The 22,960-nt window shown below is 53.7% G+C and overlaps 1 protein-coding gene across 2 annotated transcripts in view; it reads left to right on the top strand.

Moving 5' to 3' along the window:
* The window catches only part of UBASH3A (ubiquitin associated and SH3 domain containing A), a 37,913-nt gene extending 15,309 nt beyond the window's left edge, over positions 1 to 22,604 (top strand). The window contains exons 7-14 of one of the 2 annotated variants that reach the window (XM_002922441.4): positions 5,540 to 5,666; positions 9,279 to 9,378; positions 12,036 to 12,158; positions 14,034 to 14,126; positions 16,195 to 16,339; positions 16,886 to 16,992; positions 19,476 to 19,585; positions 22,053 to 22,604. In XM_002922441.4, coding sequence (XP_002922487.1) covers positions 5,540 to 5,666; positions 9,279 to 9,378; positions 12,036 to 12,158; positions 14,034 to 14,126; positions 16,195 to 16,339; positions 16,886 to 16,992; positions 19,476 to 19,585; positions 22,053 to 22,190 — 943 coding nt within the window. In that variant the 3' untranslated portion in view covers positions 22,191 to 22,604. The remainder of the gene's footprint in view (positions 1 to 5,539; positions 5,667 to 9,278; positions 9,379 to 12,035; positions 12,159 to 14,033; positions 14,127 to 16,194; positions 16,340 to 16,885; positions 16,993 to 19,475; positions 19,586 to 22,052) is intronic. The other variant, XM_011228974.3, reaches the window with a different exon arrangement.
* The last annotated feature ends 356 nt before the right edge of the window (positions 22,605 to 22,960 follow it).

Below are 22,960 nucleotides of genomic sequence, written 5' to 3'. Positions count from 1 at the left end.
GCCTTTAAGCCTGACATTGCTGGGACTATTCTTCCTAAAGACAAGTTTCCCTTATGAATTAATAGATACCAAGAAAAATTGCAACAAAAAGAGAGAAAACTAAGTAGTAGGCTCCCCAGTGGGGTGTCTGATTGGCCAAGCTTTGGAGGCACCCCTGTCTTCCCTGGGGGAGCAGCAAGACACACTGACAAACTGCGAAGTGTGATTATGGGCCCTATGGCCGATAGCCAGCACTGCCATCAGACTCAGCTCTCCTGGCAGAGGCTTTTAAAACTGCCTAAAGTGTACTTTACTAAACACCTAGGGCTTTTTAAATTAGAAGACAATCCTTGAATGGCTGGACACACTACTAATCTGTTGAGTAGAGGGAAATGTGGTCTGGTGGCACCGTCCAAAGACTAGCTTGCCGTGGGCAGACAGGTACATACCTCCGACTGCATGGGCTGCAGAACTGACATTCGGCATGTGCAACCCACTGGCCTTCCAGCACCCAAGGACAGATGTGCACGTGCACCGGGAGAGGCCCCTCCCTGCCACAGGACACCTTTGAGTTTGCAGCTCTGCTGCTCTGCTCAGCCACTGAAACGTCCACAGCCCATCAGCCCAAAACCAATTCAACTTCGGCCTTTTTGCAATGGTTCCGGGAGTCTTTGGATTCACTGCAAGACAAAATCTCACCCCAAAATCTGTCCGTGACCTTGAAGAAGATGAGAGGTGACCAGCGTGATACGATGGGGGGGTGCCTTCGTGAATCACAGTGACTCTCAATGCTCCACACAGAAGAACGTACGTAGCATATTCTAGAACAAAGAGCGGAGAGGCTGTGAGTGTTACAGCTTAGAGAACAGTTTGTCTTCTGGCCAAGACGAGAAGGCTTTCAACACTGAAGCCATACCAGTCCAGTAATTTCCAAAACCACCGAGCGAGTTGGTGGCAAGTACCTCAGACGTAATAAAGGTGCCATCATGGGCTGAATTCTGTCAGCCTCAGATTCCTATTTGAAGTCCTGGCCTCCAGCACACCAGAATGTGACTGTAGAGATGGGGTCTCTACAGAGGAGATTAAGGAAGAATGAGGTTGCTAGAGTGGCCCGCATGCAATCTGACCCGTGTCCCTATGAGAGAAGATCAAGACACAGACACGCACAGAGGGAAACCACGTGAGGACATAGTGGGCGGACGGAGTGCACACACTCGGGAGAGAGGCCTCGGGAGAAGCCACTCCTGGATCTCAGAACACGGACTCCAGGATGGGGACAATAAATATTCTTTCAGCCACCCAGTCTGGGGTGCCTTGTTATGGCTCCCCCAGGAATCTAATATGGGGATGTGGTCCATACAGCCCCACCGACTGCAGCTATGCCCCTTTTAAAAGCCAGGGAGAATTTGAACCCATCTACTCCGTGGTGTAAGCTGACCATTAAGTAGTTCTCCCAAGAGAAAAGCAGAAATATTTAAATGTTAAGTGCTTTCCTTTCTCCTCTCATTGTAATTTTGATTGTATTTCATTTGAAAGAAAAGCGAAAACAACAGTTTGGTTTTCTCTCCAACTGTGGACCTCCCAGAGGCTATTTATAGATAAGGAGGCTCTGTTGCGTGGGTGGGGAGGCTCGAGCAGGGCGCGGGCCCCCCTCATCCTCAGGAAGAGGAAACCCACCACCATTTCCTTTGACAATAGGAAACTGTAAATAGGGCCTCCTCTACAGGAGGAGGGAAATGTCAACGGTTTGGGCATGGACTCCAGTGTTCCCAGTCCACTTACGGCCAACTACAGCCCCCGCCTCTTGGGAGCTGGCCTCTGACAATGAGAGTATGTGAGCAAAGGAAGCCTACTTGAGCTGGATCCCGCCAATGGGAGTTTCCAGCACAACACAGAAGGGGCAAAAATCTGAAAAGAGAAGGTACAACTTGCAGACATTTTGAGAAGTGCCTTCACCAAATTGAAACACCACGCAGGCATGAATGGCCCGGGGCATGAGGTGGTGGTGGTGGCTGTGGAAGGCTGGTGGCCAGAGGCTGGGGTGCAGGGCAAACGCTCCCTGGTCAGGTCTCAGCATGGACGCGTGGGGGTAGCGGTAGTTGTGGGAGAATCCAGGACATGAAGTGTCTACAGGAGAAATGCTAACATTCACACACGGGCTGAGGACGTAGAAACACACCACGTTCGTGATTGAGGAAGATGAATCTTGAATGTATCGATTCCTTTTGGATTCATTGAACCTTCAGGTTTAATGAAATTCCAGGAAAAATCCCAATGGGATCATTCCCAATGGGAATGGTTGAAAAGTGTATCTGGAAGAATAAACAGGAGAGGAACTGAGAAAAATTTGAAAAATAAACATAATGAGAGGAAATAGTTACCCTACAGATATTAAAAACCTGTTATTAACCGACGATATGGTCCTGGCTTGAGAGAAAGAGGAAAAGTAGATCCATGGAGTGGAACAGATACCAGAGCGGGAGGCCTGGCCTCTTCACACCTGCTGAGGCATCAGAAAGAGAGAAAAGGGTATAAAATGAATGGTATTTTATATGGCCTCCCCTCACACACGGAACTCAAAGCCAAGAATTAAATGGAAACAGAAAATCATACAAAGTAGAAGGCACTTCAAGTGAACTTATTTCTGATTTCTGGACTGAGGAGAGCTTGGGAAACATTGACATGGCAGAAGGAGTCTTCATCAGACACTTGGCAATCAGTCTTTAATAGTGACTATTAAATGCTTGGAATTTAAGGCTTCTGGGTGTTAAAAACCATAAAGTAGACTTCAGTAGGAAGAGCAAGAGGAGAACAATGCTCTTCAGAACACAGGAGTGAGGGCAGTGCATCCTTACCAGTCACCCGGTGAGCGTCAGCCCATTACCTCCCCCTTCTGTTCCTCCGTGGCCATGCCAGCTGTGGCCCGGGTGCTTCTGTCCTCCAGGAGATTTGTGTCTGACGTTTTCACTTCATCAAGAGGCCACCTGCTGGATTCTTCACTCCTGTCCAATGCGGCAGGTGAACAATCAGAAGAGTGTCCACCAGCTCTAGCCACCAGGCCACCCACCCACCTGCAGCTTTGGCCCGCGTGTCCTTCTCCCCCATCAGACTGTGCTGTGAGGTTCGAGCTCCCGCCCAGGGGTGCTGATTCACAGTACCCCACACCCGGGCATCCCATGCCCTCCAAGGGCACCACACCAGCACCACCTGGCATTCCTGAGACTCTCCCCCATCATTCCCACCAGCAAACAAACATGTGTTTATCTTTTTTTTTTTAAAGATTTTATTATTAGAGAGAGAGTGAGCAAATGAGAGAGAGAGCACGCGCAGAGGGAGAAGGAGAAGCAGACTCCCCACTGAGCAGAGAGCCCGATGTGGGGCTCAATCCCAGGACCCTGAGATCAGGACCTGAGCTGAAGGCAGACACCCAACTGATTGAGCCCCCCAGGCGCCCAAACATGTAGTTATCTTAAAAACAAACTCAGGCACAAACCCTTTCTTGTTTCCCTTTTTAGCTACTTACTGCTCCTTTGCTCTGCTCTGTAGATTTTTAAAATTTTTTGTGTAGTTATTTATTTTTTCATCATGATAAGTGTACTCTTTAATCCCCATCCCCCATTTAACCCATTCCCTTACCCACCTCCCCTCTGGTGACCTTCAGTTTGTTCTCTGTTGTTAAGAGTCTTTTTCTGGGCGCCTGGGTGGCTCAGTCGGTTAAGCATCTGCCTTCGGCTCAGGCCATGATCCCAGGTACTGGGATTGAGCCCCACAGCAGGCTCCTTGCTCAGCAGGGAGCCTGCTTCTCCTTCTGTCTGCTGCTTCCCCTGCTTGTGCTCTCTCTCTCTCTCTCTGACAAATAAATAAATGAAGTCTTTTCAAAAAAAATTTTTTCTTGGTTTATCTCTCTTTTTCTCTTTGCTTGTTTGTTTTGTTCCTTAAATTCCACATATGAGTGAGATCATATAGTAATTGTCTTTCTCTGACTTATTTCATTCAGAATAATGCTCTGTAGCTCCGTCTATGTCACCGCAAATGGCAAGATTTTGTTCTTTTTTATGGCTGAGTAATATTCTGTCGTGTGTAAATAGCACATCTTCTTTATCCATTCATCAGTCGATGGACACTTGGGTCGTTTCCATATCTTTGCTATTGTAAATACTGCCGCTATGACCATCGGGAGGCATGGGCCCCTCTGAATCGGAATGCTTGTATCCTTCGGGTCAATCCCTAGTAGTCAACTGCTGGGTGGTAGGATAGTTCTATTTTTAACTTTTTGAGGAACCTCCCTACTGTTTTCCAGAGTGGCTGCACCAGCTTGCATTCCCACCAGCCGTGCACGAGGGCTCCTTCTTCTCCACATCCTCACCAACATTTGTTGTTTCTTGTGTTTGATTTTAACCATCCGACAAGTGTGAGGTGGGATCTCATTGTAGTTTTGGTCTGCGTTTCCCTGATGCTGAGTGATGTTGACCATCTTTCACGTGTCTGTTGGCATCTGGATGTCTTCTTTGGACAAATGTCTGTTCATGTCTTCTGCCCATTTTTAATCAGATTATTTGGTTTTTGGTTGTTGATTATAGATCATTTTAAGATAGAATTTATAAAGATGATCTCCCCTTTCATAAAGTGAGTTTCCCTGGGGAACTTGACCATTTGTTTGTTCTTGGAGGATGTGACCATTCACTCTTCTCCTCTGGCCCCTCCGCCTGTTCCTTCCAGACACACTCGACCCCCCTCCTGTCCTGAAGTTCACACGACTCTAGTCAGCAGTGATCTTCTCCCCCTATCCTCCCCAGGCCTCCTGAATGTGTGCCCACCTCACAGCATCTTTCTTGGTTCCTTAGACAGGTGGCAGTTTCCTCACCACCTGCACCCGCTCGGGTCCTGTTTTACCCACCCTCCCACTAAACACACCCAGACCTTTCCCATGTGTTTCCCTAGATCTTAATGTGTCTCTTGACTGCTCATTCATTCTTGCATTCCACCCACATCTATCTTCACACCTTTGGCTATTTTAGAAGGCGAATCTATGTGGCTGGTGTACTAGTTTGCCTGGGCCTCCTACCATGTACGCCAGCCTGGGGGCTTAAACAGCAGACATCTCTTCTTTCACGGTCACAGGCTGCAAGTCCAAGATCAGGGTGTGGGCAGGACTGGCTTCTCCAGATGCTTCTCTCCTTGGTGTGTAGACGGCCACCTTCCTTGTTTCTCTGTTCCTCCTAGTCTCTTCTTATAAGATAGAATTGGGCCAACCTACTGGCCTCATTTTACCTTAATTACCTCTTTAAAGATCCTGTTTCCAATAAAGTCATACTCTGAGGTGCTGGGGGTCAGGACTCTAAATGTCGACGGGACACGGTGGAGCCTATAACGGGATTTACTTGGGATTTGTTCTGTGCTGAGCACCGGGCTCTTTGAATACACGGTTGTGTTTCATCCTCAACAACGACCTTCCCTGCCCATCTTGTCACGGGCGTCCCCACGCACGTGCATGACCAGATGCAGACAGCTGCTTCCCAATGTCTTCATGACAAAAGCACACTCGTTTCTTCTCCTGCAGGACCTACACCTTCAGCCTGGCCATGGACCTGATCTCCAGAAAGGACGGTGAGGCCAGCAGCCGGCGAAACGGGGAACTTCACCCTTCACAGACACCAAGGGACATTAGCAGCATCCAGGCTTTACAGGTGACAAAATTCCCTGGTTTATAAGATGAGCGAAGGGAAGCCACACTTTGTATTAACTCCGTGGTAGACTCGGCCCCTCAGGCACAGCCACAGAGCCGGGTGGCTTGGCAGGAGGCTCTGCCCTGCGGTGCTGAGACACTGGCCACGCGCTCCATCCACCCTGGGGCAGAGGGGTGGACGCCCCACAGCTGTGAGCCGGGCTGTGAGCCCCTGAAGGCAGCCTTCTGGCTGTTGTGAGAACATGCAGCACGGGTCTGTAACTCGGTTGGTCATGGCGCCAGGACATGGGGCAGGGAAGATGTGAGGACACAGCCCTGCCCAGAGTCCCGGACTCTTACACCAATTATCTCATCAGCGCACTGTGTGACCCTGAGGAAGTCACCTCCCCCAGGGCCCCAAAAGATAGGGGTCTTTCAGGTCAGATCTGGGAGAGAGAAGGGGGCTGGTACTTGGTGGGCTGGGTCCAGACAAGGGCTGAGCACAGGGTGTTGGGCACTGGGAAGGCCACAGAGCATCCCCTTTAGGCAGGCCTTCAGTCAGAGGGAAGAGCCGGGCAGAGTAGCTGGTGGCCGGGAGCCAGAGACAGATGAAAACTGGGCTCCCTACCCAGACTGCCCAGTCTCTGGAAGGCACAGCAGAGGCTGGACTCAGCCGCCTTAGTGGGATGCTGGAGAGCAGGCATGGACTGGGATGGGGCTCCCTGAGGCCATGCCCCCCTCTCCAGATGGAGGACAGGAAGCTGGAATGGAAGGGTCAGCTCATAGCTCGGCCTGCATCTGAACTCCCTGCAGCTTTAAATGGGCGAAAGCCTCGCAGACATCTCCCTGCGAGCCGGACCCGCCTCGCCTGGTCTGAGCTCACCCCTCCATGTGGTAGGAAAAGAAGATTGTGCCATCAGCCTTGATACATGGATGCTAGTAGGCTGAAGAATGGCCTCAAAGATATGTGGTTCCAGTCCCTGGAACTTGCAAGTGTTCTCTTACGAGGACGAGTGTCTTTGCCTGAGAGCTGAGCTAAGGGTCTTGAAGGGGAGAATCCCATGGGCCCTAAAGCCAATCACAGCTGCCGCTAGGAGAGACAAACAGGGTGTCTGATCCACAGGGAAGAGGAGAGACACAGATGCAGAGAGGAGGAGGCCATGTGAGCGTCAGGGCAGAGACTGGAGTGTCTCAGCCGAGGCTGAGGACTGCTGGGGCTCCAGGAGCTGAGAAAGCCCGGAAGGATCCCTCCCTAGAACCTCAGAGGAAGTGGCCCTGCTGACACGGTGACTTTGGAATCCTAGCCTCCAAACTGTGGACGAGCCCATGTCTTTTGCTTTAAGTTGGTGGTGATGTTTTGCTGTAACAGCTCCGGGTCCCTCTTGTCTAAAGAGCCATTGCGGTCCTGGTGTCCCCTAAGGCCCCAGGAACAGGGCCATTCCACTCCCCGAGGACCTTGGGCTTTATCTGAATATTCCTGTTGTAAAGCTCTGAGTTTCAAAGTTCAAACCTCTCAGCTCCTCCAGGGAAGAAAATGCTCTAAATTCAAAATCTCAGCCCAATGCATCGGACAGTACGTGGAGACTGTCAGTAAGCAGACTAAGGCTGAGAGCCCACGTGTGTCTTGCAATCTGCCTACAGATCAGCCCTTGACAGCGGCAGGGGATGAGATATTTCAATATTCATTATCCTGGGGAAGGCATCCTGGTATCAGTAGGCATCAACCATACTCTGCGATTCTAAGACAACAAGACAAACTTCCCTTGGAGCTCGGCCCTGGTGCGTTTGCCTCCAGCGCCAGACACCTGCGTGCTGTATTAAGAGACCATCCTAATGTTTGCTTTGCCTTGATCATGTGTCCGTTGTGGAGAATCAGCCCCAAGGCCCTGAGAAACTGCACATGGAGGCTTGGAAGGTCCCACAGGCTCACAAGCACCACATTTCACGCACACGTCGGACTGCGGGCAGACCCGCCAGGAGGGGCCGGTGCGTTAAGCCACTGGAGACTCCGCATTGCCCACATGCTGTGGACTCCACGAGAGACGGGAGGGCCCGGCAGGAGCTGCCTGTGACGCTGCCCCCACGCACACCGTGAGGGTCTCAGCATGTCCTCAGCGCTTCCCAACACGCAGTTGCACTTGATCCCGCAGACAAACTCGGAGGAGCGCTGGAGGACGCAGGCTGCTGGTGCCGACCCTCCGGGCTCCACACTGTTAGCAGAATCAAATCCGAAAGGGAACGGTCGGTGGCATCAGCTGGGGTCCAGAGGCATCACTGCCCTTCCAGCGTGCTAGGTGTCCAACATATCTGCGTTTTCCTCTCTAGGGTTTAGGGGAGATCAGAGCGGGGCTGGGGCTCATGATGTGGCTCCGTGCTGAGGAGGGCCACGGCTTGCCACCTCCCTTCCCTACCCCACTCAGCAGCAAAAGCACACAAAATATCAGCTCCTTCATTTTCACCCTTAAGCCCAGCCTCAAAGACTGTGAAGCCAAAAATGGGGAGCGGGAGGAAAGACCTGCTTCGGGAAGAGGAGCTGGGCAAGGACAAGCAGACCGGCAGCTACAGCCACCTGCTGCCCAGATGCCCTTCCGATGCCAGCCATCTCAGTGACCTCGGCCTGCCCATCTTGGTGACCCTGGCCCATCCATCCCCGGTGATATTAGCTCTGGACATGACCAAGTCCCATGTCTGACCTGAAGCCCCCCCAGCCCACCTCCCGTGACAGGCGCTGTCAGCTCTGCACCTCCTTCTCTTCTACGACTCATCTTTCCGTGTGTGCCCCCTTGGTCCCAGTGAGACCCGAAGCTCCCTAAGTGGGGAGTCTGTGAACTGAAGCCTGTGTGCCAGCCTCTGACACGCATGCTCCCAGTATGCTGGGCCTCAGGGATACTAACAGCAGTATCTGCATAGAGAGGAAATATGTAATATCTGTTATACAGAAAATGTCCTAAGAAGTCACTATGGAGGGATGCTCTGGTCTGAATGTTTGTGTCCCCCCAAAATTCATTTGTTGAAATCCTAACCACCAACGTACTAGCATTACGAGGTGGGGGCTCCGGGAGGTAGTGAGGTCAGGAGAGTGGACCATGACGGGATTAGTGCCCTTATACAAGGGACCACACGGAGCTCCCTTGCCTCTTCCACCCTGTGAGGACCCAGCAAGAAGTTGATCCAGGAGAGGGTCCCCGCCCAATCAGGTGGGCACCCTGATCTCAGATTTCCCGCCTTCAGTACTGTGAGAAATAAATGTCTATTTTTTATGAGCCCCCAGACTGGGGAGTTCTGTTACAGCCACCTGGTGGGACTAGGACAGGGTAAGGACTTGGAAGAAACAGAAAGGCAGAAAAGTCAAGGTGCTCTCTATGGTATGGGCTGTTCCTATTGCTTTTCATTTCCTTGCTAGTGTCATAGGCCCAGGAAATAAAAAGTTGATAGAAATTAAAGAGATTTCCACCTTCAATTCCTAATCTTCTTTCATTGCAATGACTTTGGTGAAATGGGCTGTAGCCCGTGAGGAGGGAAGGAAGCGATCCTGCTTCTAGGCCACCTGTGGGATGGCGAGGGGCGGCGCCCATTGAGCAAGTCTAAGACAGCACATGTAAAAATGCACGTGTCCTTCTTTCCACCACGCCAGGCCACAATAGCGAGGAGGAGTGTTTTGGTGGTACGCCACGGTGAGAGAGTCGATCAGATCTTCGGGAAGTCCTGGCTGCAGCAGTGCTCCACTCCGGATGGTAGGTAACGTCCTGGCAGAATCAAACCCCAGAAAATAGATCTAAGTAATGACGCCCCTGCTCGGCCTCCTGAGCCGATCTCCTGCGGCCCCACTCTCGAGAGCGACTGTGTAGAGACAGCATAGGCGGGAGGGGCACGGGCTACGTCTCTCTCCGTGGGCATTATACACGTGCCCTGAGTGTGCATCTCACCTCAAACGCTGTGTGGAAGACGGAGGAGCGGCTACCTGCTGGTGTGACACGTGGACAGTCGTCGTTCTTCTGGACGCACACGTAGGGTAGCTGGTTAGTGACCAGCATTGACTTGAGAGCACTGAGGTCTCTGTGCCCTGCGGTCTCTGAAGCCTCAGCTGCTGGCACAACCCTGTCTCATGCTGTATCCTTCTGAGCTAAGCTTCACCGCTGTGGTCATTTCCCTACCATGTTTAACTGTGTTACTCAACCGATGGACAGATTTTGAACATGCATCTTGCTTCCCCCGAGTTCGGCCCCCTGGATGCCAAGAACTAAGCACAGTGCTTGTAAATCCAGCACACCCCCCAGCAGTCGATCCACACCCGCACCAGCGAGCGCCCCTTAACGGGAAGCCCAGCACGCCACGACTTCTAAGCCACGGATAACTGACTGTATAAAGAAAGATACCGAATGAACGGAGATTCAGAGTAGCTGGGCGAGCTAAGCTCTTTCGGAATTCCTCCCCGAGCCCTGCAGGCTGAGAAGAGGGGGAAATGCTTAGGGAAGACCATTGGCAGGGGATCAGCACACAGCAGGAAAATTCTGAGCAGATTACGTCATGACCAAACCTATTTGCAAGGACCCACGGAGGTGATGCTGTGGTTGTCTCTCTAAAACAAGATCGATCAGAGACACAGAGGCTCAGGGGAGAAGCGATAGGATGGTCCGTAGCTATGAGGATGAATCAGCATTGACACATGCGGTTAGAAGAACGGTTCTGGTAAGGCAACAATGATCGAAACCGCAGGCTGAAACGGCACCTGGCGTCAGTGTGCGTGTGGTGATGGTGGGACCAACACAAAACAACCAGCTCCGAAAACAGTGATAGGACAGCATGGAAAGAGGAAGAATATTGGTCATCCAGGCAAGAGACTGGGTCACCTACAGGGGAAAGTACTTTAAAGTGCTGGAGAGTCCCAGCTTGAAGGAGGCTCCTGGTGGCTCTTTGCACCGGGCAAAGTGGCCCTACAGTGACCACCGACAGTCTAATTTGTCCGAATTCTGCATATTGTGAGGTTTATTGCATTACAGTGGGGAGTTTGGGGAGCTGCCAGCCTCTCCTCTGACCCTCTTCATTTCGGCTCACTTCTGTGCCAAGTACCCACACCTCGCATGGCCCCTCATTTCTCAGTGGCACTGGCCAGGTCACCTCACGTCTGTAGGCTGTGCACATCGGAACATAACATTGCTCCAGATCCTTGTCTTCTCTGAGCTCTGCTCTCCGCCTCTCACAGACGGAGTGTCAATGAGGACAAGAGGCCGACATGGAGCAGGTGAACCTTTTGTGGGTTACAGATGCCTTTGAGAATACAACACAGTCAATGGACCTTCTCTTGGGGAAAAAACAACAACAACAGCAAAGAAATCCACTTTTCTAGCCAACGCACCATGTATTCTGGCATTTAATGAAAGCCTTTCTTCACACAATGTATCTGCCAATGGAAGTTCCAGGGGCGGAGCTTTCAGGAAAATTGTGGATGGAACCAAAAAACCAAGACCTTGGAAGTAGCAGGTGGCCTCCCTGTGTTTGTGAAGGGCTGGGATGCCGTGAGAAGGGCCGGGCTGGCACTCTCGGGCAGGGCACATGGCAGGGCCTGCCCCAGATGGGTGGCAGGTCTCAGGAAGGGCGGCTTGGCTGCTAGAACCTACTGGCAGCCAGGGGGTTTGGGTCTGCTTGGGGGACATGAGGGGTGGACATGGCACAGGGTCCTCCGCAGGGATGGCTGATAATTCAAGAGTGAGATGAGGCCCATCACTTGTCCCTGAGCCGGGCCCTCGGGATCTGGGTGTTATCACAGTGACTCATTCTAACAGCTCCGTCGTTTCCCCCTTTTACTAATAAGGAAGATTAAGTTCGTTGTCTCTGATCACAAACTAGCAACCCGTGGTGCCAGGATTTGCACCAGACGGTCAGGTCGTCGAGCTCGAGGTCAGGCTCCCCGCAGTCTCTGGATGGACGTTGGGGGAGTCCCCGCGGACCCTCCTGACTTCCAGGCACCCCTGGAACTCCGTCCCCGGAGACAATAGGACACACTGTCAGCTCTGGGGATGGGCAGAATTTCACCTCCGTAATTAATGCCAACAAGGGATTCTGATCAAGTTAAGCCAAGTCGGTAATGGAGACACTCCGTTCTTCATCAGGAAGATTTTATGAGTGAGTCGTTGCGAGGGGTCATCAGGGCACCAAGAGGGTCTCATGTTTCCCGAGGCTAAAGCCGGTGTTTTCTGTATTTGAAGACACATGCACATGGTAGAGCAGCAATTTCTCTCCAATTGAATCCACATCACAGAGCACATTCCAGAAAAAACGCAGTTGACAACTTAAGTGATAACCCTGCTTCCGATATGGGTCTCGATCTTGGGGGTTTTAAATATGCACTAAGTTGATGGACCTGAATGCCCGGTGCTTGTTTATGCTTTAGGGAAATACTACCGACCAGATCTGAACTTTCCGTACAGTCTGCCCAGAAGGAGCAATGGTATCAAAGACTTCGAAAATGACCCGCCATTGTCTTCGTGTGGGATTTTCCAGTCCAGGATGGCAGGTATGTTTGGGGAGATTTGCAATAATCACAGCAATGATTATCGCTCAGGCATACTGAGCCCGGGCTACCCGCCCGCTGAGGTCAGCATTAGCATTATCCCCGCTCTGCTGATAATGTTGAGGCACAGAGAGGTTAAGTAAGTTGCCCAAGATTGCACAGCTAGTGAGTGGAAGTGCAGAGATTGGACCCAGGATGGATGGTTGGGGAAGTTGGAAGGAACGAATGGTAGGCATGGAAAGAGCAAGAGAGGGTAGAAAAACCAACGACTTCTGTCTACACTAAGGGTGTTATTTTAAAAATTAAAAAAACACATCTTCTCTTTGATGTTATTTCAAAATCTGTCACCTTGGGCTTATGCTTCATGTCTGGGATTGTGGTTCCACTAATTGACTTTTGGGAACAAAAGAAGCCAATGAATTCATCTGGTCTTTAATGAGTTCAGAACATGGAATCAGGAGCTGGGGAATGTGTATGAACTGCAGGAGCTCAGGGTCCGTGCGGGCAGGTGTTGGCCTCCACATGGGGCCGCCATTACAAAGTGCCAATGTGGGGTGTGTTCACCAACAGAGGCATTCTCTCTCGGTTCTGGAAGCCAGAAGTCCGAGCTCCTCCTGTGGCCATGAGGGCGTCTGCTCCAGACCCCTCCCCTTGGCACATAGACACATCCCTCTGTGCCTGCTGTCTCTGTGTCCAAACTCCCCCATTTACAAGGACACCTGTCAGAGTAGACTAGAGCCCCCCCAGTGACCTCGTCGTACCTTGACCACCATTATGAAGACAGCATGCCCGAAGAAGGTCACACTTGAGGACCTATTAGGACCCCAGCATATGAATTTGGGGGACACAATCCAGCCTGTGACAGCCTCACTGGCTTTGGCACTGTGCATATGTCTTACTGAAAAGATCCCCCTCTTTCCCAAGGACTAAGTCCTCTGGTTTTGTGATAGGCAAAGGCTCTCCAGGCTTGTCCTCCCACGAGCCTCAGGTAGCCTCGAGTTCCCCGTTGCTGCAACACATATGACTGCCCCCTTAAAATGGCACGCACCTGTCGGCTCACGGTTCCATAGGATGGAAGCTTGGGCATGGCATGGCTGGGTTCTCCACTCAGGATCTCACAGCCTGAAAGCCAGGTGTCAGCTGGGCTGAGCTCCCGTCTGGAGCCTCTTGGAAGCAGTTCCAGTTTCTCCCGATGCCTGTTGGGGGGATTCTATTCCCTGAGGTTGTAGGACTGAAGTCCTCATTCCCTTTCTGGCTATCAGAAAAGGGCTGCACTCAGCTCCCAGCACCCCCAAGTTCCCTGCTACATGGTCCCTTCCATCTCTAAAGCCAGCAGTAGGGAATCTCTTGCATGTTGAATACTATACTTTTTTTTTCTTTGAGAGAGAGAGAGTGAGCAGGAGGGGGTGTGGGGACAGAGGGAGGGGGAGAGAGAAAATCTTAAGCAGGTTCCATGCTCAGCGTGGAGTCCAACATGGGTGGGGCTCGATCTTATAAACCTGAGATCACCACCTGAGCCAAAACCAAGAGTCGGACTCTTAACCAACTAAGCCCACCAGGCACTCCTCGAGTCCCCATACTTTTGAATCTCTCTGACTTCTTTTCTGTGACCATCAGAGAAAAATCTCTGCTTTCAATGGGCTCACTTGAATGGTCAGGTCTACCTGAAATAATCCCTTTCTGCTGTATGACGACAGAGTCCCAGGAGTGCCACCTCACATCATCACAGCTTCCGGCCACACTCAAGGGGGCGACACAGGCAGGTGCACCAGGGGGTGGGAATCTTGGGGCCACTGAAGACCCTGCCCCCCTCAGGTAGTGAGACACCCAATGGAGGCTACAGTTACGAAGAGGCGTTTTCCACTTGCTGTTTTCCAGGGGAAGCACTACTGGAGAGTGGCATCAGAGTCACCTCCGTCTTCACCTCCCCAGCCCTCCGCTGTGTGCAGACGGCCAGACACATCCTGGAAGGTCGGTGAGAACCGCAGTGAGCTCCTCATATAGCCTTGACCTCATGGTTATTCTCCAAGGGGAGAGGGGAGTGGGCGGGGGTTAAGAATTGGATGAGAGGTGATGAATGGCCACGTAAGGTGTAAGACAGTCATGGAGCAGCCCTCCAAGAGCTATAAACAGGCACTGAGCCCACCAACATTTCTGGAATATCAGGATCGTAACCCAGGAGCCTGTCATCACACTGCCCACCTTTGGCCTACATCCACTATGTGTTTAAAAAAAGAAAGAAAAAAAAAAAAACATCTGAGGAGGGGCATTCAGAAACCCAGAGAGCTGGGAATGGCTATGGTCCCTTCTGAGCCCACGGCAAGGGGACAGACTGCTGGGAGCTGTCCAGCACCATCAAAGGCTGATGTCCCTTAGGAAGCCACGGGCAGGCCTTTTGCAGCTTCTGAGAGAGAAGGGCAGCCTGTTTGGGGGCCTTGGTTCTGCATCTCCTGCTGGACCCCCGCCCTGCCCTCCTTGTGTGGGGAAAGGGGGTGTGGTGTAGGTCACAGGGCAGGAGCCACAAGCAGAAGCTCCACAGCGACGGGACAGAGGGCAGAGCACATGGACCCAGACCCAGCAGGTGTGCAAATGTGGGGGAGGGGGCTTACCTCTGCTTTCTCAGAGACAGAGGGAGTCAGGCCACCAGCTGAAAATGAGAAAGGGAGGGCCGTCTGGGGGTCATAGGATGCACAGAAGGTATGACAAGCCCATCAGAGAGAAGGGTCAGATCACGGTGGGGAGACGGAGGATGGCCGCCGGGCAGCATGGAGAGCCCCCTGAGGTCAGCGAGCATGATTGTATGTTGAGACCCACCCGCCGACTGGCCCCGGGCTCCCCTGCAGGCGCGGACATGGAGGAGCAGGCGGAAAGCTGGCTCTAACAATGGCTGGGCTTGAGACGCGAAATAAAAAGTTCTCCAAAATGTTCTCTGGTGGCGGTAACATCAGTGTCTCCCATACGATCTCTCATGGACTGTTAGTCTGTATCCAGAACATCCTTATTGTTCCCGTGCTGTCTGAGAGAGTCCCGAGTTTATAAACCCTGTGTTGCTTCAGAAAAAGGAGGGCACTCAGCCTTCTTCCTAGGTCCTGGAACATGACCGGTCTGTTTCCAGACTGACATCTGAGATGCTAACCTGCTACCCTTAAGTCCTTCATTTCAATGCTGGGTCCGTGGCTGTCCAAACGGACCATTTCCCAAAGTGTGACCCGCGGAGCAGTGGCTGCCAGAAGGCTCCACAGAAGGAGCGGCCCAGCCCATTTGGGAACTTTACTGTTCCTTCACGTGACCTATTCACAGTGGACACGGGCCCTGCACAGGCTGGAGAGAGCCCGGGAGCCGCGTTAGACCATGTAACTCCCTTTCCTAAGCGTGCTTTGGCAAAGGGACCTCTTCCATGACCTGGGATGCATTTTGAGAATTGACTTGATTTCCAGCATTTCAGCTTAATGACGTTTGCTCCATTTCCAGCAAAAACATGCAGGTCTTCTCTGCCCCACTCACAGAGACAGCCTTCTGCCACAGTCTTCTCTTAGCTGAGGGGTGAAATGCTTGGGTGGGGTAGCTGGGAGAAGTCCAGATGTTCTGAGAGACAGCTTCCCCTACCCTTCCCCTTCTGCTCCATCTGGGGTGTTTGTCAGGATGGGGCCTCAGTGTGACCAATGTGCTCCTCGATTGGCCGGTCTTTCCCAGGGATCATTGGGTTGGCCGATGCAGTGTGCTCTCTCTTGACCGAGGACCAGGCCTGGTGCCCGTCCGGTTGTACAGTTGTATTGGACCATCCGGGTGAATGCCAGGGTGAGCCTCCCAGCCCTGGTCCCTTCCCGACAGACGGGCATCACCGCTCCTCTGATGTGCTCCAACCACCCAGGGGTTTTGACTCAGAACTAGCACGGCTACAAGTAATCACAGATCAATATTTGCCAAGAAAAAAAAGTCACATTATTAAAAGGTATTGTTTAAGTTAAGAAGAGAGTTACTTACATAAAACCAAAATGGACACAGAGGATAACAAAGGCTTGTGTTCTGTTGGATCCAGAGCTCAAACTGGAGAGAAGAATTAAGATAAGAGTGGAACCTGGGATCTTTGAATGGACAAAATGGGAGTCCGGCAAAGCTACCCCAACTCTCATGACCCTGGACGAGCTGAAAGAGGCGAATTTCAACGTCAGCCTGGATTATAGGTACGCCGTCCTCTCGCGTTCTGCCAGGGTGGGGTCCTTCTCTAGTTCTTGTTCAAGAAGAAACATTCATGACACCTGTTAAAGACAGAACGAAAGACTTTATTCTGGGAGATCGCTGCAATGCAGGGTTGTCACAGGGGAGCAGAACGGGACTCAGCTCTGAACACAACGAGGACGAGTGGGGGTGGTTAGCTGAGGAGCGGGGTGGGGGTGGAAAGTCACTCAGAGAGTGGGGTAATTCCCCATAAACTACCCTCCATAAGCTCCACCTGGCTGAAGTCAGGCCAGCGTGACCGGACATCAGCGGGTGGGGGGGTGCTGCAGGGATTGCCCAGGTATCGAGGGGGAGCCCATACCAAGGGCTGGCTTCGCTGTGTTAGCAGGAGTCTTGCTGAAACTGACTCTACACAGATGGGCACTGAGGCCCAGTGGTCGCTGTGGACCGCTGTGGCCTCTGTGGCAGGGCCATCTTAGAAGGGCTTCTCCTCCAGCTGAGCACACAGCAAGCAGGCCAGCGTGGCCGGGGTCCTCTCTCTCATCCTTTAGGCCTGCATTTCCCCTCGCCTCCCTCCTGCCGGCTGAGAGTTACGACGAGTATGTGGAAAGGTGTGCGGTGAGTGTGGGACAGATCATCAGAACCTGCCCGGGGGATGGTAAGTGCCTCCCCCTTCCCCCCCACCCCCAGCTATGGGCAGACCCCCGAGGGTTGGGGTCTTACCCCAGGGTGGAAACTGGCCCATTTTATGAACCTAGGAATACCCCCACCTCCTCCGCCCCCCACCCCAACCAAGAGTGTTACATGGCGGCCTCCGCAGTAACAGGGTGCGTAGGCACATCCCCCTGCTGCCTGGGATGCCCGATTCTGAGACTGAGAGCCAATGGGATCCAGGACAGTGAGTCAGCACAAACCACACAGGTCTGTTTCCTAGGACCCAAGAAACTAAGGATGCAAGAACCATATGTCAGCTCACGTTTGAATGCCGATTGGCACAAAGCATCTGTATACGTAGATGGTTGAGACCCTTAGAAAAATCCGAATGTGGAATCTGAACATGGAAATGCCTAAGAAATTGAGCGAGTTGTTAGTGCGACAGTGGCGGGTTGGGTGTGGAAGGGCAGGAAGTCCTCACGTGGCAGTGCTGCCCCTAGGTGGGGTCTGAAATAGCGGGACATTGGTGGTGGCGGGGGAGGGGCAGGGAAGCCCTCCGACGGTGCACACCGCTGCGGCTCCAGGACGCGTGAGGCCCACCTTCGCGCCTATCTGGGTCTCTCTCAAAGTGTCCATGGTAAACAGCTAAAAACTAAGCCTTTCAACATTTAAATTTAGCAAGTGCGTATTGAACATCGCCCTGCGTCAGACGCCAAATAAGACGCCGTGGGGGAAAATCTAAGCGAAGGAGGCACGTGCTCTACCCTCACGGAGCGTGAACATTGTTGGGGAACGGGGCACAGCATCTGGAAGATTAGGAATTTTGAATCACACAAAGTGGAGTCTCTGAGGTGGTAAGAGACTGGCAGACCCGCTTCCCCACCCGGGGTTCTTTCTACCCCTCATCCCAGAGACTCAGAGTGGGGATGTCTGCTGGTGGGGACGACCATTCCTGCTGTAGGGGGGAAGAGCTGAGCACCCCGCCCCCCCGGACAGTCCCTGGCGCACAGGGGGACGCGCTCCCAGACATCCTGCAGGAAGACACCCAAACCTTGTCTATCCATCCCCCCAAACACAGCCGGCACGAGGCTGCTTGACATTGCCTGTTCGACTGGCTGGCGTCCTGGGAAGTGGACTTTTGCAAACCGCCCCTTAGTGGGATCTAACGGATCAGCAAAGCCCTGTTCTTCACACTGACCGCACGGAGCCCCACAGACGGAAGACGACATCAGAGCCTTCCACGGCCCAACCCGGTCCCTCCTCAGCCCACCGCTTTCCGGCTATTCATTTCAAGCTTCTGCCCTGTGCTGAAATTCAGAAGCCACGGGATGCTCCAACGCCGAGGACCCTCCTACAGGGGTGAGGCCTTCCGGAACAGGGATGGAGATCTGCTTTATCAGCTCCTGAGCCTGCTGGGTGCCGTCTACGTGCTGCTCACTGCAGGGAGCACAGCCCACTGTCCGCGGGGCCGCACAGGAGGCAGAGGCTGTCGGGGTGCAGCACCGGAGCTGTAGGACAAGCAGGGTTTGGAAGGCAAATGGGGCCCAAGAGGGGAGAGCGGGAGCAAGGCGGGAGGGTGGCAGGTGTGGCAAGCCACGGAGGAGGAAGGAAAAGCCCAGGTGGGCTGGAGGGTAAAAGCCAACACCTACCAGTCCCCGGGCAGGGTATCTGTTAACTGTTCACCTTCCTGTGCGGTCTGTGACGTCACCACCCCATACTCCTCGTGACGCTGAAGCTCAGAGGGCTGGAGCCCGCGCGCCCAAGTTACCCGCGAGCTGAGAGCACAGGCCCAGAGTCCAAGGTGCGCGTCCGCCTCCCAGACAGCACCTGGCACCACACCACGACTGGGGAAGCCGAAGATACGAGAGTGGAACGAACAGGAAATAACACGGGAAAAGTACATCAGGACTTCGGTCCTGCTGGAGAACGTAGAGTCGTGTTAGGAGCCAGCGTGCACGGATTGTTCTGTGTCCGCCGTAGCCCTCGGGGAAGCCCGCCGCCTGACTCCCTCCTGCAGGTGGATCCAGTGGGTCTGGCCGGGGCACCTCCCGGACTCTCCCGGCTGGGCCCGCTCTCCCCTGCTGTGCTCTGTGCCCGCGTCACTCACGCTGCCGGCCGGAGACTCCACCCGTGGGCTCAGAATGTCGCTAACGAAACCAGAGGCATCAGCAGGCTCACGGTGGCCAACTGGCTGATAACTGTCTAGCTAAGGGACCCGGTCTGGGCGGCAGCCACCACCACATCCCGCAAGAGGTGGCAGCTCGGATCACGGCACGGTCCCATCCCCGAAGTTCGCAGCAGGCGCTGCCACCCCAGCTGTGCCCGAGGACATGATGTGCCACGGACCACGCACACGTGCTCCCTGCCACACCACTTCCTACCCGGGCTCTCTCACGTCTTGTGCACCGCACAGCTCTGGGGACCCTCATTCTAATAAAAGGCACTCTCCGTGCCTCCTCTGACCCCAAGGTGTGCTTCTCTCTACAGTGGGCGTCATCCTAATTGTGAGCCACGGCTCAGCGCTGGACTCCTGCACACGCCCGCTCCTCGGGCTGCCGCCCCGGGACAGTGGAGACTTCGCCCAGCTAGTGAGGAAGGTACGTGCCTGCCCCTTTCTCTGCGGGCCATGAAGTCAAGCCCCCGGAGCACACAGGGTCATCACACTTCCTTCCAGCCCACCCACGGTGGCAGGGACCACCCCGCCTGCCCCATCTCCTGAGAACGTGCACACCTGCTCTTAGGCAAAGGGCAGCCCTGGGCGGGGGCCGACCACAGCAGTTTATCATCTTTATCATCATTATAGCAACTTGGGCCATTTGCTGCCCAGATAACATAAAAATAAGGCATGGTAATCCCTTGCAACCCCAAAGTTGAACAAATGGTCCAGTGAGGAGTAAGCCATGTGGATGCAAAGAGAAAGGACAACAGATGGCCTGGCTTGTTCTGGGGAGCCAGGAACGGGGGACAGGAGGACAGAAAGGAACCCCACCCTCTTGCCTTTGGAGTCAGTCCACCATGGAACACACAGGACTTGCGGTAGCCCGAGTGCCCGGGGTTGGGCTGGGGCTCTGCACACACTCACAGGTAACCCGCAGGTAGAGAAGGACAGTGGGTACTTTGCACCAACCTGTTGACCATCACCCAGCAACCCAGAGGTGGCTTTTTCCATTGGTGGGATGAATCAAAGCAGGCAAACGAGGAGCTCAGAACCCCCCCCCCCGTCCTGAAAATCTACTCAGGGCCAGACTTGCCCCCTGTCCTTGTCCTTTTTATCAAATTAATCAGTTGACCAATGACCTTGAGGCTGGCTGTGCAATGGTATAGACAACACCCGTGATGGGAGATGGGTCCCTGGGCTGGTTCCTTGTGCAAAATTGTCACAGGACCATGACCCACCACAGCTTGCTTGCAGAGGAGCAGACCCCAGGCCCTGACCCGCCAACACCGGCTCTGTGCCTAGGCAAGGTCCTTGGCTCTCAGAGCCCCACCCTGCCTGCCAGAGAAAGCCCGGTCCTCCCTCACGTAGGGTGTGAGTCAGGCAGCACGACCTGCGTGCGCCTTCTCTCTTCTCGATCAGTTTCCTCATGAGTGGAAGCATGCATCCCCTCCAAAGTGTCTCCAAGGTGGGGTTTCCCAACTGTGACCCAGATATTCCCAAGCCCTCTGGGGCCTGGGCCACCGATTGACTGCTATCTGAATATAGGGCTCGAGCCTCCGGGCCATGCTGGATGACAGTGGATTTTTCTGGGGGTCCTCCTGGAGGCCCCTGCACGACCTGCTCCCCAAGCATCGCTCTCACTCCTGCAGACGCTGTCTCCCCCTGTGCACTCCCGCGCTGCGCGCTTCTGACCCTACACCCCTCCCAGGATGTCCTGGGGCTCCCAGTCATCCCCATGAAGACTATCCAGCACGTGCCAGGTGCTGACAGAATCCCAACTTTGGTGCTATTCCAAAACCCCACCAGTCTTTGCAGTCAGATCCCCACCCACTCCCCTGACCCTTGGTCTCCCTTTCTCAAGATGCCAGCCTTGAACTTCCAAATTCCTGCGACTTTCTCATCCTGACAGTTTGGTGTCCACCCAACCCCCTCCCCAAATAAGCTGGACTTGCCTGCACTTACCAGACATTTACCAAAGTGCTCTGGGGACCGCGGGTCTTCAAAACAAGGGCAGTTGGAAAGAGACCGTTCACAACCTTCCCTTTGCCCACTGCACCACGTTGTCCCCACACATACACACACACACACGTGCACGCACACACACATATACACAACGCACAAGTACACACGTGCACACACCCGCACATATGTGTACACGTGTGCACGTGCCCGTAGACCCGTGTGCACACATACATGCATGCATAGACATGCACACACACGCACACATGCCAAGTCTCTCGAAGCAGGAGAGAGTCATCCTGAGTCACCACCAGCCTCCACATGGATCCCCCTGCATGTTGGAATTTCTGCAAATTTCTTCTCCCTGAGGAATTTCTAGGCATCAAAAGAGAGGGGAAAAAAGAAAAGCAAAACATGCAAACAAACCCCAAAAAGCCTTAAAAACAAAAATCTACACGAACACGTTCACTTTGCGGATGAAGAGATTGAGGTCTAAAGTTTCACTTAGTGGTTTTTTTCTGGGCTCCGAAAACAATGACCGTATCTTTTTGTGATGCCGGAGTTGAGGATGCGAGTCCGTCCCCACGCAGTAGCCTGGGCGTCTCAGCCTGGACACCGCCGAGCTTCGGGCAGGCTGCTTCCGTGCTGGGGGCACTGAGCTGCTGTGCCCTGTGGGACGTTAGCAGGATCCCTGCCCCTGCCAACAGCACCCCCAGGGTGACGACCAATCGCGTCTGCAGGCATTTTCCCAGTCCGTGGGAGGAGCACGCCCCCCCCCAGGACGGCCGTGTGAGCCGTGGGCATTGTGTTAGGGGCAGCGATGCCCCTGTGGGCCCATCGCGCCCGCCTCCCCGGCCCAGCAGGACCTGTTGGTTGGCTTCAGAGCGAGTGCAAAATCGATTGAGCTGGTATAAAACATTAACAAGGGATTGAAAACTCTATCCTAGATTCCCTCTCTGGGCATGTGCTTCTGTGAGGAAAATAAAGAGGAAGGAAAATGGGAACTGGTGAACCCTCCCGTGAAGACGCTGACGCACGGCTCGAACTCGGCGTTTAACTGGCGGAACTGGCTCCCGGGCAGCTAGGGGCCGCGCTCACGCTCCGCCCGACGCCGTGATGAGCACGCGGAGCCCTCCGCGGAGGCCGGGGCGGGGCTGGCGTCGCCACGTGTCCTCCGCTCCCTCGATGTGATTCGTAGACGCACGAAACGCACTTTTGGATCCCGGATGTTCGCCTTCTGCTGTTGCCTTTGCAGCGGCCACTGGTGGACCGTTACCCTGTGAGCGCAGACCTTGCAACGTGTGGACCTGCCGCGTGGCCCGGAGGGAAGCAGCCACGGTGACCCACCATGGAGGACTGGAAAGACGCGGTCACTTTATTTCCTGTGTTCTGATGATTCAGGCTCCCGTCATTTTCCTGGTTCTATTCCAGTCACTTTTTGGCTATGTCCACACAGGCTGAAAGGGGTATAATATTCAATAAAACGGAGCAAGAAACCACCCGCCAGCTCGAAGGCGTGGAGCTGTGGCTCAGTATCCACTCCCTGGGTAGGAGTTTCCCATGGCTGCCGTAACAAGTCACCACGGGGTGGCAGTTAGGGACAATACAGATTTTTCATCACAGGTGCACAGATTAGTTCTGTTACAGCTCTGGGGTCAGGAACTCTAAGGTCAGTGGGCTGCAATCCTCCCAGCGGCTCTTGCAGAGGTGGGGGGGCGCGTCTGTCCCCTTGCCATGCCCCACTGCAGAGGCACCTGCTCTCCTCGTCTCCACCTGCAGACAGCAGTGTCTTCAAGCTCCCCCCCACAGCCCCTCCGCTTCCAGCACCACGTGGGTTTCTGCCTCGGACCTGGCC

The sequence above is a fragment of the Ailuropoda melanoleuca genome, chromosome 1 (assembly GCF_002007445.2).
Source record: "Ailuropoda melanoleuca isolate Jingjing chromosome 1, ASM200744v2, whole genome shotgun sequence".
NCBI classification, from domain to species: Eukaryota; Metazoa; Chordata; class Mammalia; order Carnivora; family Ursidae; genus Ailuropoda; species Ailuropoda melanoleuca.
Note: the sequence above shows the minus strand (reverse complement) of the source record. Positions and strands in the feature narration are given on the sequence as shown.